The sequence below is a fragment of the Rattus norvegicus genome, chromosome 4 (assembly GCF_021556685.1).
Source record: "Rattus norvegicus strain SHRSP/BbbUtx chromosome 4, alternate assembly SHRSP_T2T, whole genome shotgun sequence".
Lineage (NCBI taxonomy): Eukaryota > Metazoa > Chordata > Mammalia > Rodentia > Muridae > Rattus > Rattus norvegicus.
The window spans coordinates 67,564,734-67,579,580 of NC_141537.1; the positions used below are offsets into that span (position 1 = coordinate 67,564,734).

Sequence of the window (14,847 nt, forward strand, 5' to 3'; positions counted from 1 at the left end):
TAAGCACTTGACATGTGCCGTCCCGTTCTTCAACTGCTAGAGAACAAAAGATTCTTTTCTGTGCCTTTGCACCGAATTAAGAATTGAAGGTAGAGGGCTGGGGACATAGCTCAGAGGGTCGACTTCTTGCCTAGCATGCTCTAAACCCTGCTTCAGTCCCCAGCACTATATAAATCAGGTGTAGGAATGTATGCCTAGAATCGGAAGTTCAAGTTTATCCTCAGCTACATAAAGAGTTTGAAACCAACCACGAGTGTGTGAAACACTGTCTCAACTTTTTTTTTAATGTAGTGAAGGTACAGACAGAGATAATCCCACCACTAAGCCACCTGTGACGTTCACAACCCCAGAAAGGACAAGCAGGGGGCTGGGGAGACTAGATGTGATTTGCCTCCCATCCCTAGCTGCCCCTGCCACTCACCATGCCTTGCTCCAGGGCCTTCTTAATGTGTCTAGTGTCTGCTACAGGGAACCAGATCTCAGCAATGATGCACTGCTGGGTGACGTCGATGTTGCACATGTTCAGCACGTGGTAGACGGCCTTCATCTTCTGTACTTTGATGACCCACAAGTGCCAGTTGGAAGCTGCTTCCTGCAGTAGGCGCTGTCGATGAGACTCTGTTTGGGTAATGACCTGAGCAAGAAACAAAGAGAGAACCATAAGCATTCACGGAGGTATGAGACACAATGGCAAAAATGGGGGTTCGTCTGCCATGGCGGCTTCCCCTGCCCTGCAAACAGCATGTAATCAGTTTGGCTTCCCTACCCAAGGTTAGAGCCCACAGGCAAAGACCGTATCTTCCTTTCCCTCTAAGATCTCCCTCATGCTATTGTTCTGGGTTAAATTGTGTGTCAGGTTAAGATGAAGCCATGCCGGATTAGCATGACCCTGGATCTAGAGATCAAGGCACACAAGAAGTATACTGTGGGAATTGTGCATTGATGAGAATAAGGTATCCACTAGCCTAGGGCATCGCTGCCAGTGGACACCAGACAAAACTGGAAGGTTCCTTCCTAAATCCCCTTAGGAAGAGCCCAGCCCAGGTAGCACCTTGATTTTGGTCTCCAGAAAGAACTGTGTGTGAGAAGCAACATCAATTAATAGAACCTACCCAATTTGTCATCATTTTTACAATGTTTGTTACAATGTCTCCAAAACAGATCAAACGGTCTCTGTAACAATCCATCTGATAAAAGCTAAGTGAGTTCATGAACGGGCAATTTGACATGAATAAAATTCATTTGATGGAATTACATTTCATGCTTTGACAAATAAAATAGGGTCATCTTTATCAGGAACCTTTCCTATGGCTATTGTGGCACACTGTAAAAGACATATCATAAATGTAAGACCTATAATACGCAGGCCTGCACACATGTCTTGAAGGGTCGCTGGAGGGTTTAATGCAGCCTGGCATGAGGATTACCATGAGGGCCACCTGACATGGATGAAACTTTCACAGACTTCACAGCAAAGCTTACCCTAACAAAAACACAGTGTATCTCCAGGAAAGAAACACCTGCAGGCCAGAGAGATGGCTCAGCTTATGAAGGTGCTCACTGCTAAGCCTGATCTCCTGAGTGTTTGAGTCCTTTACATGATGGAAAGAATCCACCTTTACGAGTCTTCCTCCACATGCTGTAACACATGTGTGGGCACACACACACACACACACACACACACACACACACACACACACACAAAGTAATTTAAAAAGAAAAAACCTGCCTATAGGCAGGATTGAATCCTAGAATCCTAGTGTATAGAACTTCAGAATGAACTCCAGGAGAGGCCCTTCTAGCACATAATGACAAAAATGGGGGTTCATCTGCCATAGTGACTTCCCCTGCCCTGAAAAGAGCATGTGATCAGTTTGTCTCCCAGTTGGTCATCATCCCCAGTGACACCAAGTGTGTGTGATGAGAGCATTCTGGAAGGGCAGCAGCACGAAATTGGTTGTTGAAGTCAGCTGAGCCAGTCGGTCACTTGATCCCATAACTGCACACACCCGCTTCCACAATATGTCCTCCACAATCACTGCCAGACAGCACGTGGGGTTTCAGATTCATCCTCGGGCCTGACTGAACAGAACAGGGGAAGCTGGCCAATCAGAGTCCCCAGATCCCTGAGGACAAGGCCCAAGCCCCACTACGTATAAGCAGTGCAATCACCCTTGTTTCTTTCCTGTTCTCCTGCGGGAATATTTTCATGAATGAAATCCCTTGAGGGAAACAGTTTCTACAAGGAACAGAGACAATTAAATACATTAAATACACATACTCTGAGGGGCAGTAAAAGTATCTGTTAGCCAAAGGCTTTTAAAAGTGCCAGATGTAGTGGCATATACTTGTAACTCCAGCAGTGAGGCTGAAGCAGGAGGATTGACATGAGTTCTAGACAAGCCTGGATTGCACAGTAGATAGTAGCCCCGTTAGGGCTACAAAGCAAGACCCCAATTTCAAAAAATGAATAAATAAGGGACCAGAGAGATGGCTCTGAGGTTAAGAGCACTGACTGCTCTTCCAGAGGTCCTGAGTTCAATTCCCAGCAACCACATGGTGGCTCACAACCACCTGTAATGAGATCTGATGCCCTCTTCTGGTGTGTCTGAAGACAGCTTCAATGTACTTATACATTAAATAAATAATATTTTTATTTTTTTTCTTTTCTTTTCTTTTTTTTCGGAGCTGGGGATCGAACCAAGGGCCTTGCGCTTGCTAGGTAAGCACTCTACCACTGAGCTAAATCCCCAACCTCATAAATAATATTTTTAAAATGAATAAATAAAACATAATTTCTAAACCCACACACCAAAGATTTAAATTGTGCTGGCCTATTCAGTAGCCAAATTTGAGAATTTGGATTTAATAAAAATTGAACAATGACTCAGTTCGTCAAGCACTTGACAATTGAGTTCAATCCTAGAATCCATCTAAAAGTGCCTGGCACTGTAGGATATGCTAGCAACCCAAGGCTTGGAAGGGAGAGACAGAAGGGTCCTTGAGGCTTGCTGGCCAGTCAGCCTACCTAACTGGTAAAATCAGGGACCCTGTCTCCAAGAAGGGATGTGGCATTCCAGAAGATAATACTGAAATTGAAATCATCCTCTGGCTTCTACCCGCGGGCGTGCGTGCACAAAATTTAAATAGCAATCAAACATCACAGACACTCGGTGTCCCTGGGGATGATGACAAGCTTTTCCAAGGAAATGTATCTGGGATGCATCTCACGCTCACACGGAAAAATCAGACTCCCTGTTTTCACAGTCGTTAATCAGCATAACAGTTTGGTACGGGCAAACTGGTTGTTCCGCTCAGCTGGCTGACTAGCTGGTTGCAGACTCATCAGGCAAAGGCTGGCCATAAAGGGCTCCTTTCATCAGATATGGGCGGCTGCCTGGAGGTAAACTAGGGCTGCGGCCCATTCTAAGCTGAGGAGAGCAGCACGTGACAGACATTCAGAAATGTCGGCCCCGGCTCCCTGAACACTGCTTTCTAATTGTGTAATCTGCCGCAGCTCCAACCAGAATCGCATAGCAAACATTCCAGGCAGGGGCCTGGGGACAGGATCCACCCGGAAGAGGTAGGGACCATCGGCTCCAGCCTGAAGCCCGCACTCACAGTGATTAAGTCTTCCAGCCTCACATTGACACTGGCCAGCATCTCTCTGCGCTCGGCTGCATGCTCCGGGCAGGGGTAGATGGTAGCACGAAACCTGTGTGGGACACATTCCAAAGGGCACACATGAGTCACTTCAGAAAAGCTTCCATGATCCCTTTGCCATGAGGCCATCACTAACTGACATGACTCAAATGGCCTGTGCTAAAATGGCCTCCTGTGTGGTCCTTAGAAAATGATTCACAGCAGCCGGGCACAGTGCCTCATGCCTCTAATCCCAGCACTTAGAAGACTGATGAGACAGGAGGATTACAAGCTCAAAGCTTCTTCAGAGTGAATTCCAGGCCAGGCTCATGGGTATTCCTAGCATGAGTGAGGTCCTGGGTTCAATCCCCACGACAACACACACAAACATAAGTAACGTTAAGATCATTCTACAGAAACAACTGAGCCATGGTGATTACTTTTTCCTTTTCTATTTACTCTTTTTCGGTGCCAGTGAACTGAACTCAGGGTACCGGCATGTCAGGCAAGTGCCGTAGCTACCACCATGCTTCAGCTCCAGCCCAAGTCAGCCCACTCGAGCAGCATGCTAGAATAGGTATAACCTGGACCAGGCTCTGTCTCTACTTTGTTACCTTGGTAACTAGTTAGTTACTTTCTCCCTGTTCATAGGCTTACAACTATTGACAGTCTGTTGGGGTTTCAGCATCGTTTAAAATGATCATCAGAAAGTTACTCTAAAGTCCTATCAACTTCAAAGAGAGCTTCAAACTTTTCGCATGCCCAACCCCAATCACCATGATAGAGTGCAATGACCTCTCACCCATCACAGATCTTCTTGATTTTCAGCCTGAGCTGTTCTCCTTGATAAAATATGATGAATATATTCTTTTTAATTTCTTCTTTCTGGAATATCAGGAAAAAAAATTATTTCCTTTCTTCCCTCCCAGAGTTGAGGATGGATGCCCTGTCTAAACGTTCCACCACCGAGCTATGCCTAGCAGAACATAAACTATAAAATCTGTAAGCCCCAAAGAAACAGGGGCACTAACTGCTTGCTAATCAAGGAGGCCACAGTTGCCTAATTCTGCTCTCACACCACGGGGAAGAGCCATGCTCACGCCTAAGAAAACACCTCAGAGAGAGGCTAGAATATTCCAAGTATCAAAACATCGGTAGCTAGCAGGGCATCAGAGGCAGCCACACACGCCTGCGTGTTACAAGTTAGTCTATGCCTGATACTTAGCAAAGGGAAAGCTGTGACTAAGTTTTGACTCACACAGCTACTTGACTAGGTGCCCTTAAGAGTGCTGCTCAGGCTGGCGGGTGTGGTGGCACACGCCTTTAATCACAGCATTCAGGAGGAACTTAAAGGTTTCAGGCAGTCAGGGCTAAGTAGTACGAGCCTGCTCAAAACAAAGGAACAAACAAAACAAGAAAACCATTGCTTAAAGTCTGTTTCAGATGGGGGTTTGTAACAGCTCAGTGGCTCCCCCGGTTTGTGAGGAGTCCTGGGTTCAAACCTTATCAAAGCAAACACAAAGTTACTTGTAGAGATGTAACCATGAACAGAAACAATGCCTGCCAGCTCGCTGTCACTGCTTTTCATTTGAGGGGATAAAGAAAAACTAGAAAACACGTTGTTGAAGGTAATGACCCAGTGAACTTATTACAGTACTCTGGGCCCTGGAATCAGGTGCCACCTCAAAGAGATGGCCCAGAAAATGTCATGAAAATATCACACACCCTTCAAGCAAGGAAGCCTGCCTTCCTTGGATTCGTCTCACAGAATTAATTCATTAAGAGGTAAAAGTCTACGTGCATAATCCCAGGACTAAGAAGACGAGGAAGAAAATCTTGAGTTAAAGGCAGCCTGGGGATAGCTATGCTGTCTCAAAACAACCACCAAAAGGTAAGAAGCGTGGACACGCTGTGGAGGGTAACCGGAAGTAACTGTCCAGAGGGTCGCATCACTGAGCATCCCTCACAGCAGTAAATGTACGCACTATCGTTTCAGTGGCCGCTCATAGGAACAAGTTAGGGGTGTCCCGGAATTTCTGCAAATGCCTACTTTGTACTATTTCCAAACATCCTCCACCCATAGAAACTTCCCGGTCTTTTTCTGAACGTTGCGGTCCTCTAGTCTCTAGATCTGCTAGAGTCAGGGATCCATTCTGACTTCCTGGCACCTGCTAGGTGACTCCTCTATCCACAATCCTCTTTCTCCACATAGTCCCTCTCTCACCATGATTATGTATCAAAACTTAACTCAACATCACAATTTAAAATAACCATAGAAACCAGGCATGGTGCCCAGGCCTGCGATCTCAGCACTTGGGCGCTATGGGCAGGGAGATCAGAGGGTCACGACCTGTCTCTGCTACATGGACAATTTGAAGTCAGTCTGGGGCACGTGAGAATCTATCAAAATACACACACACACTCACACACATACATGCACACTCACACACACACAGAATTAAGGATGCACAGGATTATGGGTAGAAATTTTCTTATTATTTTAAGTAAAAAAGAGCAGAAAAATCATTTCAATATAAAATTATAACTGCACTCAGGAGGGAGAGGCAGGTGGATCTGAGTTCAAGGCCAGCCTACTCTACAGAGTGAGTTCTAGGACAGTCAGGACTACAGGGAAACCTTATCTTGAAAAACCAAATAAATAAATAAATACATACATACATAAATACATATACATATACATACATACATAAATTATAACTGCCTTGGTTAGAGAAAAGCAATATAAGAAGATAGTTAAAATATATTGGTATACTGGAAAACATCTTTTAAAAAGGGGGACTTTTTTCTTTAATTACTCATAAGAAAGAGCATGAACACAGTCCCCCACCACCACAAATAATGTGGTTGAGTTTCTCTCCTTGGGTCAGCACATTTCGGATGCACTGGATAAGTCTCGCCCTGGGATAACCTTAGCATCTTCTCACCAGATAAACATGGGCTTTCCCCTTGTTCTTTATTTTATTTTAACTATGATTTTCTTTTAATCAAAGGAAACAAGATTAATGTTTCAGCCTCTCATCTGGCAGATTGCAGACTTTTGGCTTCCAGGAGTGAAGAAGAAGTAGGTTTAACTACAAGGGTAGAGGAAGCAATTAGCCTATGGACTCAACACCAACAACCGTGCAGCTTCGGGGGAGAGCCTTCTCACGGGAGGCCTGCGGACCGTAGGCAGGAAGCATCTTCCCATCTTGTCAGCATCACCTGGGCGGCTGTGAGAAGTGCAGACCCTCAGGCTCCAGCTTCCACCCCAGCCCAGCTAGATCCCAGGTGACCCTCAACTGGGGTTGGGAGGATGCACACGGAAGCTTGAGAAACTGCAGTGGGCTCTGGGTGATGAAAACAGATCGGGCCTCACGTGGTACCAATATTGTACATTTCTAGAAACAAGATGCCGACCTACGCAGTTGGAGGAATGAACCGACTATGCTGTGTTAAGAAGAACTGGTCCTTGGATAGACCTTTCAGACATACATTTTAAGTCGGGGGGGGGGGGAGAAAGGGTTAAGGAAAGAGAGAGAGAGAAAAGAGAGGGGGTGGGAAGGAAACAGACACCAGCTGCTTGTGTGAGGGATGTCTTTAGTGTTATGGACTCCAGGAAGTTCACAGAGCCAATCCTGCAGGCCTGAGCTGCCCACCGTCACAGGATCCTCCAGAAGTGTGTCCATCTCGCTGAACTTCAAATATACGTTTCCCCGGCAAACTCTCCACAGCAGCCTCTCGAAGGAAGCCATCCTCTCCCTGTTTATCACACCGGCCGTGAACCTAGAGAGTAAGAAGAGGAAATACCCATGAGCATAGGGTCTGTGGGGAGAGCGATGGCAACCGCTCACCAAGTCACACACGTCCCAGTTCCAGCTCGCTCAATCTTATTACATTGTCTGTTTTCTTTGATATCCTGTGTCCTTAATCACCGCAATTCTATCTATACTATATATAACATTATATACTGCATAATACTATATGTACTATATATAATAGACCTTTTTTATGATGTTGTAGCCAAAGTCGGTAAATGTTCAATGGTCTCGACATATTTTTATTTTTGAAAAGCAATGCATTATGAAACACACATTAGCTGGGCGGTGGTTCCACAAAGCCTTTGATCCCAGCACTCATGAGAGAGAAGCGGGCACGCCTCTGAGTTCGAGGCCAGCCTAACCTACGGAGCGAGTTCCAGAACAGCCAGGGCTCCACAGGAAAACCTTGCCTTGAAGCGCGCGCGCGCGCGCGCACACACACACACACACACACACACACAGTGAACACATTGATGTCCAGGTATCCTGGTACTTAGATAGCTGCTAGTCTGAAATCTGACGTGGTCTTCAAACTGTAACTTTTCAGTGCTTTATTACTTTAGACAATGTGTCCTTGCACTATCTTTGGGTAAAGTATTTACATAAACATTATCTTCTTTCTATTTCAAATTTTGTTTTTTGCAACGGGATTTCTTTGTGTAGCCCTGGCTATCTTGGAAATCACTCTGTAGACCTGGCTGTCTTGGAGCCCACTGTGTAGACCAAGCTAGCCTTGAACTCATAGAGATCCACCAGCCTCTGCCTCTTGAGTGCTGGGATTAAAGGTGTGAGCCAACAAGCCCAGTTCCATTTCAAATTTCAAGGTTCTCAATATGTATTGAATAAAAGATTAGGAACCTCCAACCACTTCACCAATCTCACAAGAACACTGAACGCATCCCATGTTGAACTGTCACATATTTTCAAGAGTACTGTATGTTACATTAATAACAGTTACTTAAGGCTGAGTTGCCTGCTCGATTCTGTCATCTCCAAGGACATTTGAAAACTCCAAGTGCGTTTTATCAAACACAAGGGGAGGGGGAAATATACCTTCCTCCTAACTTTGTCCCAAAGCTAGGGAAGAGTCGCACATAAAGGATGGGCAGATACTCCAGAGGGCAGCCATGCACCCAGGTACTCTCCAGGCTTGAGAGCATGAATGTAGTCACAAGCAAGGGGCACTTCCTCCCCCACCTCATGTAGAGAGAATCTCTTGTGCAATGTGTGGAAGTGCCACCCGTCAATCAAATGCTGTCAGCCTATTAGCTTAGGCAGGAAATAGGAGGTGGAAGTTCTGGTACAGAGAGAGGATTCCTGGGATAGAGTCAGGCTCAGAGGATCCACCCAGGAACACGGAAGGGGAGATGCACGGAACCTGAGCAGAGGTAACTGGACAAATGGCTGAAACTGAGACCGGAATAAACGGGATATTAATCGATGAGCTAGCTAGAGAACAAGCCGAAGCCTACTGTCAAGTGTTTGTAAATATATTTTGAGTATCAGAGTTGTGAATTACTCCTCTGAGGCTATCTCTGTGTAGAAGCCTTGTACTCATTCACAGTCTGTGCCACACCCAGGAGTGCATCATTCTCCTATTGATCACAGGGAAATTGATCACATACCAGACATCAAGTGAAGGACCGGGCACCTATCCACACCCAGTTCTTAGGACATGGAGCTGTACTAACCCCAACTTTCCAGTCATGAATGCAGGCATGGCTCTTAGCTCCAAGAGACCTGAAGTGTCTTCAACAAAGAAATCTTCACCTAAGTTGGTTTCTGTCTGAAAGACAAAACATGGGACCTGTCATCAAACACAGGACAACATAGAAGACCCTGGACCCCAGGGTTTGCTCTATGGAAGCTTTAATCTTCCACAGATGACAACAAGGCAGAGAGCTCCTCGTCAGGACACCACACACACACACACACACACACACACACACACACACACACACACACACCAACCTTCCCACCCCAGGCCTAAGTGCTCAAACCCAGCCCTCTCTTGTTCAGACGCTCCTTCTCTTGGGCCATACTTTTGTTTTCTTAACTGAGACAGGGCCTTCTTAAGTCATCCTGGCTGGCCTAGAACTTGATCTATGGGCCAGGCCTGCCTCTGCCTCCCAAGTGCTGGGATTGAAGGCACCACCATGCCCAGCCTGAGACACAATATTTTTTAATTCAATTGAACCTGAATCACTGCTACTGCACCTGGAATATTTTCCTTCACTGATAGCCTGCATGTGGGGCAAGAAATGAAGTATTTTATTCAGTTAGGGAGATTGAACACACCAGCCAGTTTTTGAAATAAGAACTTAGGACTCTGAGGAAAAGGCCCTTTTTAATTCCACCCTAAGTTTACCTCAAAAAAGTCCTGGGTTTTCTTCAGGAGGTATTTGAGCTCTGTCAGTTCCAAAAAGCTCTTCTTCAAAGCCTGATGGCTCTGGTTGGCTTCCTGTAGCTCTCCTTCCAACTTCTCCAGAGTAGTCTGCAAGGGTGGGAAAATGAGCCAGGTAAAAAGTGTCCTGACATTTCTTCTATACATTAACCAATTAACCATTAACCATAGTCAATAACCAGAAATCAAAGAGGCAGTCCTCACATCAGAGCAGTAATCTGAAGATGAGCCCTGTTCCTCTGTAAATCATGCATTCTTGTAGAATACAGTGAAAGCCCGATTGTCCAGAGGGGACAATGCAAAAACATTCTGAGGAGTGGAAGACAGCTCATGAGGAAGTCATGGTGTCTTCCCCGTCTTCAAACCCCTAAAAGATAAGTGATCTTACACATCGGGAATTTATTCTGCCCAGACGCACTGTGATGACGGTTAAAACTCAAAAGAAACTGTATCATCTCCCTCAACCACTTCCCTGACCCATACTCCAGATACCCCAGTTCTACGTGGATCCAAAGAGCCGAACACAAACAAGAGAAAAGAGGCTACAGAAAAAGTGAGAAAAAAAGCAAGAAGGCAGAACTGAGCCAAAAAAACAATTTCTTTTCCCAAATACACACACACACACACACAGAGAGAGAGAGAGAGAGAGAGAGAGAGAGAGAGAGAGAGAGAGAAAGAGAGAGAGAATAGGGCTTGTAATGAGACCTGATGCCCTCTCTTCTGATCCTTGTGGACACCAGGCACTCACATAGTGCTCAGACATACATGCTGGCAAAACACCAGTATACACAAAATAAAAATTTTAAAAAGTTGGGAGGTAGCTGGAGAGATGGTTTGGAGTATAAGAGCACTGACTGCTCTTCCAGAGGTCCTGAGTTTAATTCCCAGCAACCACATGGTGGCTCACAGCCATCTGTTATGGGATCTGATGCCATCTTCTGGTGTGTCTGAAGACAGCTACAGTGTGCTCATATAAATAAATAATTCTTTAAAAAGATTTAAAAAGTTTGAAATAGCAAGCAAAAATAAGTTACAGAAGAAATAAAGTAGACCAAGATAAAATTTTAAATGGAGAATACTAAGCCATGGTCTCTATGTGTGTGTAGCTCTCTACATATTTGTAAGAGCACATATGAATGTAGCTGTGTACATATTTGTACATAGTGTGGAGGCCAGGGATCAGCCTTGGGTATTGTTCCTCAGAAGCCATCTACCTTGCTTGGTTTGTTATTTTGGTTGTTTTGTTTTAGATGGGGTCTCTTGTTGGCCTGTAGCTCACTTCATAGGCCAATGAGTCCTCAGGATCTGCCTGTCTCTGCTTTCTCAATGTTGGGATTTACAAATGTGTGCCACCATGTCTAGCTTTTTTTATTATTATTTAATGTGGGTTGTGGGTGAACCAAACTTGGGTCCTTGTTTGTGCAGCAAGCAACTTCCCTATCCTGGTGGTTTGAATAGGAATGGCTCCCAGAGATTCATGTGTTTGAATGCTTGGCCATAGCGGGTGGCACTATTAGGAGGTGTGGCCTTGTTGGAGTAGGTGTGGCCTCGTTGAAGGAAGTGTGTCACTCTGGGGTAGGCTTTGAGGTCTCCTATGCTCAAACTATGCCCAGTGCAGAACACAGTCTCTGCTGTCTGCTGATCAAGATGTAGAACTCTCAGCTCCTTCAGCACCATGTCTGCCTACACTTTGTAATGTTTCCCCACCCTGATGATAATGGACTAAACCTCTGAAACCAGGCCCAATTAAATACTTTCTTTATAAGAGTTGCCCTGGTCATGGTGTCTCTTCACAGAAGTAAACCTTAACTAAGACACCTATTGAGCTATCTTGGCAGTCTACAACTAAATGAGGGCAGTAAACTGAAGAAACCACAACCAGTGAGAGTGGATTAAGGTCACCTATGTTTAAACTGTGGCGTCTCTGCAGTCTAGGGCTAGCTAGGCTCATGTTCCAAGAGATCCAAAGTCCTTCCTATCGTCCTTGGGCACCAAGCACACACATGGTGCACACACACATACACACACACACACACACACACACACACACACACACACACACACACACACACACACAAAGTACATCTCTTTTTTAAAGGAAGGCTATCCTCTTTCAGTATAAACCTGAAAACAAGTTTATAATGTCAGATGAATTTGGAGCAGTGACACTCGGAATTCCTGTCTTGCCTCAGCTGAGGATTTTACAGGACCAACCATCAATAAAACCAATCACCCCACGCTGAGTCCAGCTGGATGAACTTTTATTTTAAGGTGGACAGAGCCAGTTCACAGACTTATTTTTGTGCCAAGCACATAACTGGAAACCATCCCATTCCAGCCATATTGGCCCACTCAGCTCGTCCTGTGTCAACACATTAAGACTTCACTGCCAATGAGAAACTTAGGTTCACAAAAGAAATCTCTCTTCAAAGTGCGGTGAGCTTTCTTGGGAAAGCAAGACAGCCCCCCTTTTCTAGCATAAGAGACCTAAAGTTGTACCCTGAGATTTTCTTAGGATAGTGTCTTAGTTGAGGTTTCTACTGCTGTGACGAAACACCAGGACCAAAAGCAACCTGCAGAGAAAAGGGTTCTTTTCACCTCACAGCTCCACACCACAGCCCATCAACTGAGGGATGTCAGGGCAGCAAGGCAAGGCAGGAAGCTGGAGACAGGAGCCTATGCAGAGGACATGGCTTGCTTTACATGGCTTACTCAGCCTTCTTTTATAGAGGACTCAGAATCCAGCCCAGGAATGGTACCACCCACAATGGGGGGGGTGTGTCCCACAATCCATCACTAGTTAAGAAGATGCCCTATGGGCTTGCCTACAGCCCAATCTTATGGAAGCATTTTCTCAACCAAGGCTTCCTCCTTTCGGATGGTTCTAGCTTGTGGTATAAAACTAGCCAGTGCAGACACAAAGTAACCCCAAAAAGGAACTATCACCCACTTGTTCACACATAAAGGACATGAGAACCGCTTGACCACTCTGAGCGGGGGAGCTGGTTAAAGTAAGGCACTCACCTCCAGGGTGATCATTTCCCGGGGCAGAGGGGTCCCTGGATCCTTGTCAGGCACTTGGATTATAATCTCATTTTGCATCTCATCTTCCAGAAAACCTAAAACATGGGTGATCATGACTTCCCAGAACTAAGAAAGGGTTCAGCAGAACAGGTGTCCTTGGCCGGCTTAGCTTATCTGTGCTGTTCGAGCTCCCACTAGATCCACCCTCCAACCTTCTGTACCCTCCGCCTTGGGGATGACCTCAGAAAGTATTACTCATAACACAGAGTTATGCCAAGTAACATAGCAGTTATGTCTTCCAGTTCACATTTAGGCAGTAAGGGGAAGGTGGCTTACGGAGGATTCTCTCCAGTGACTCGCATCTTCGGACCTCATTCACAAACTTCCTCTGGAAGCTGTTTACATTTGCGTTCAGCTGCAGGAAAGGAGAACCACAGGCTTACATTAGGATTCCACAGCTGGGCCCGGCTGTCCTTCCCTCAACACTGCATCATCGTCTTGATGCTGGAGATTGTTGCTAGGAAAGCGTTCGGGATATATACGGCTGTGCACAAGACACACGAGTTATAGGCAAGGTGCACCTTCCTGTTCCTGTGCTCCTCAGTGGGGTCAGGAGTAGGAGGGACCTTGAATACTGTACCCGTCTCCGGGTCATCAATAAGAACTGTCAGGTGGTGTCTAGAGAGAAGGCTCAGTGCTTAAGAAGGCCTGCTGTTCTTGCAGTTAGGTTTCCAGCACCCAAATCAGGCACCTCCTAACCATGTAACTCAGCTCCAGTGGGTCCAACACCTTGGCTTTCGTGAGCACCCGCTCTCACACGCACATGCTGGCGTACAGACATACACACGTACACGTGATACAAATAAAAGCTTTTTAAAATGTTAGTGCGCACTGGCCTGTTGTCAGGTGCTGTGCTAACAACCAGAGGTGCAAAGGGGGCTGGGGTCTGACTTGTGAGCTTGCTGAGGAAATAAAGGACTGATTTTCTAAGTTGGCCTCAGTAAAAGCTTGACAAAGATATAATGGCCCACGAGAAGCAGCGCCCCAGGCAGCCCATTCCTAGAGTGTCTTCCCTGGAACTCAGTGTCTTTAGCAACTTCGGACTCCGGAATGTGCTGCCTCTAGTCCGACCAGTCAAGAGAAAACAGACTCTGAGTTCGCTTTGGAAATCGTTAATCCACACATTCACTGCCCAGATCCAGTGTTTGGAGATGCTGTACAAGGGTTGAGACACCGAGACAGCTAACATCCAGCCCTTGCACTAAAGCTTCCAGAAAAGACATGGGAAGAGGATTTGTTGAGGGTCATCGGAAATCTTAGCCAGAAGTCAGGGCCATGGAATTACACCCATCCCAGCTCTGGGATCCTCTTCCTGCAGAATGTGTTTTGCTGATTAGCAAGAAATATTGTGCAAGGGCTGTCTGCTGCCACCCCCACCCTCCTCTTATCTCCAGAGAATGCAGTACCTACATCTTTGAATTGAACCAAACCAAGCTCCCCCAGCTCAGCCACACAGCAGTATGCAGCCTCCACCTGGAGAAACACTTGGGATAAGCACATCTCCTCACTTCGAAACACAGACGCCATGTTGGCCCAGCCTTAGTCTGGAGGGAGAAAAAAGAGAGAGAGGATTGGAGGTAATAAATATATGAAAATCTTAATGTGATTGCTTTCCGTTAGGATTTTGAGAAAATCAAGGGCTGGATTAAAGTTCAGTGAAAGTGTACTGGCATAGTACGTATGCAATGTCAATCCCCAGTGTTCACTGTACCTCAGAAAGACAGACAGACAGACAAGACGAATAAACCAACATTATCCAGCCCAAATAACCTCGAACTGAAACTTATGAGCACCAATCTGACGCCACAGCTAGAGAAAGTGCCTGCCCCCACCTCCAACTATGACACAAGAGCCCTGGGGAAAAAGGTGGGGAGGGGTGTAGCTTTCCCTCCAGCTCCG

General features: G+C 45.9%; 1 protein-coding gene across 1 annotated transcript in view; it reads right to left on the bottom strand.

The window, feature by feature from the left end:
- The window catches only part of Atp6v0a4 (ATPase H+ transporting V0 subunit a4), an 82,467-nt gene that overhangs the window by 29,749 nt on the left and 37,871 nt on the right, over positions 1–14,847 (bottom strand). The window contains 9 exon segments of the mRNA NM_001415838.1: positions 422–634; positions 3,622–3,715; positions 4,445–4,527; positions 7,299–7,425; positions 9,152–9,246; positions 9,829–9,954; positions 12,889–12,983; positions 13,225–13,303; positions 14,359–14,492. Of these exon segments, the coding sequence (NP_001402767.1) occupies positions 422–634; positions 3,622–3,715; positions 4,445–4,527; positions 7,299–7,425; positions 9,152–9,246; positions 9,829–9,954; positions 12,889–12,983; positions 13,225–13,303; positions 14,359–14,475 (1,029 nt within the window). The 5' untranslated portion in view covers positions 14,476–14,492.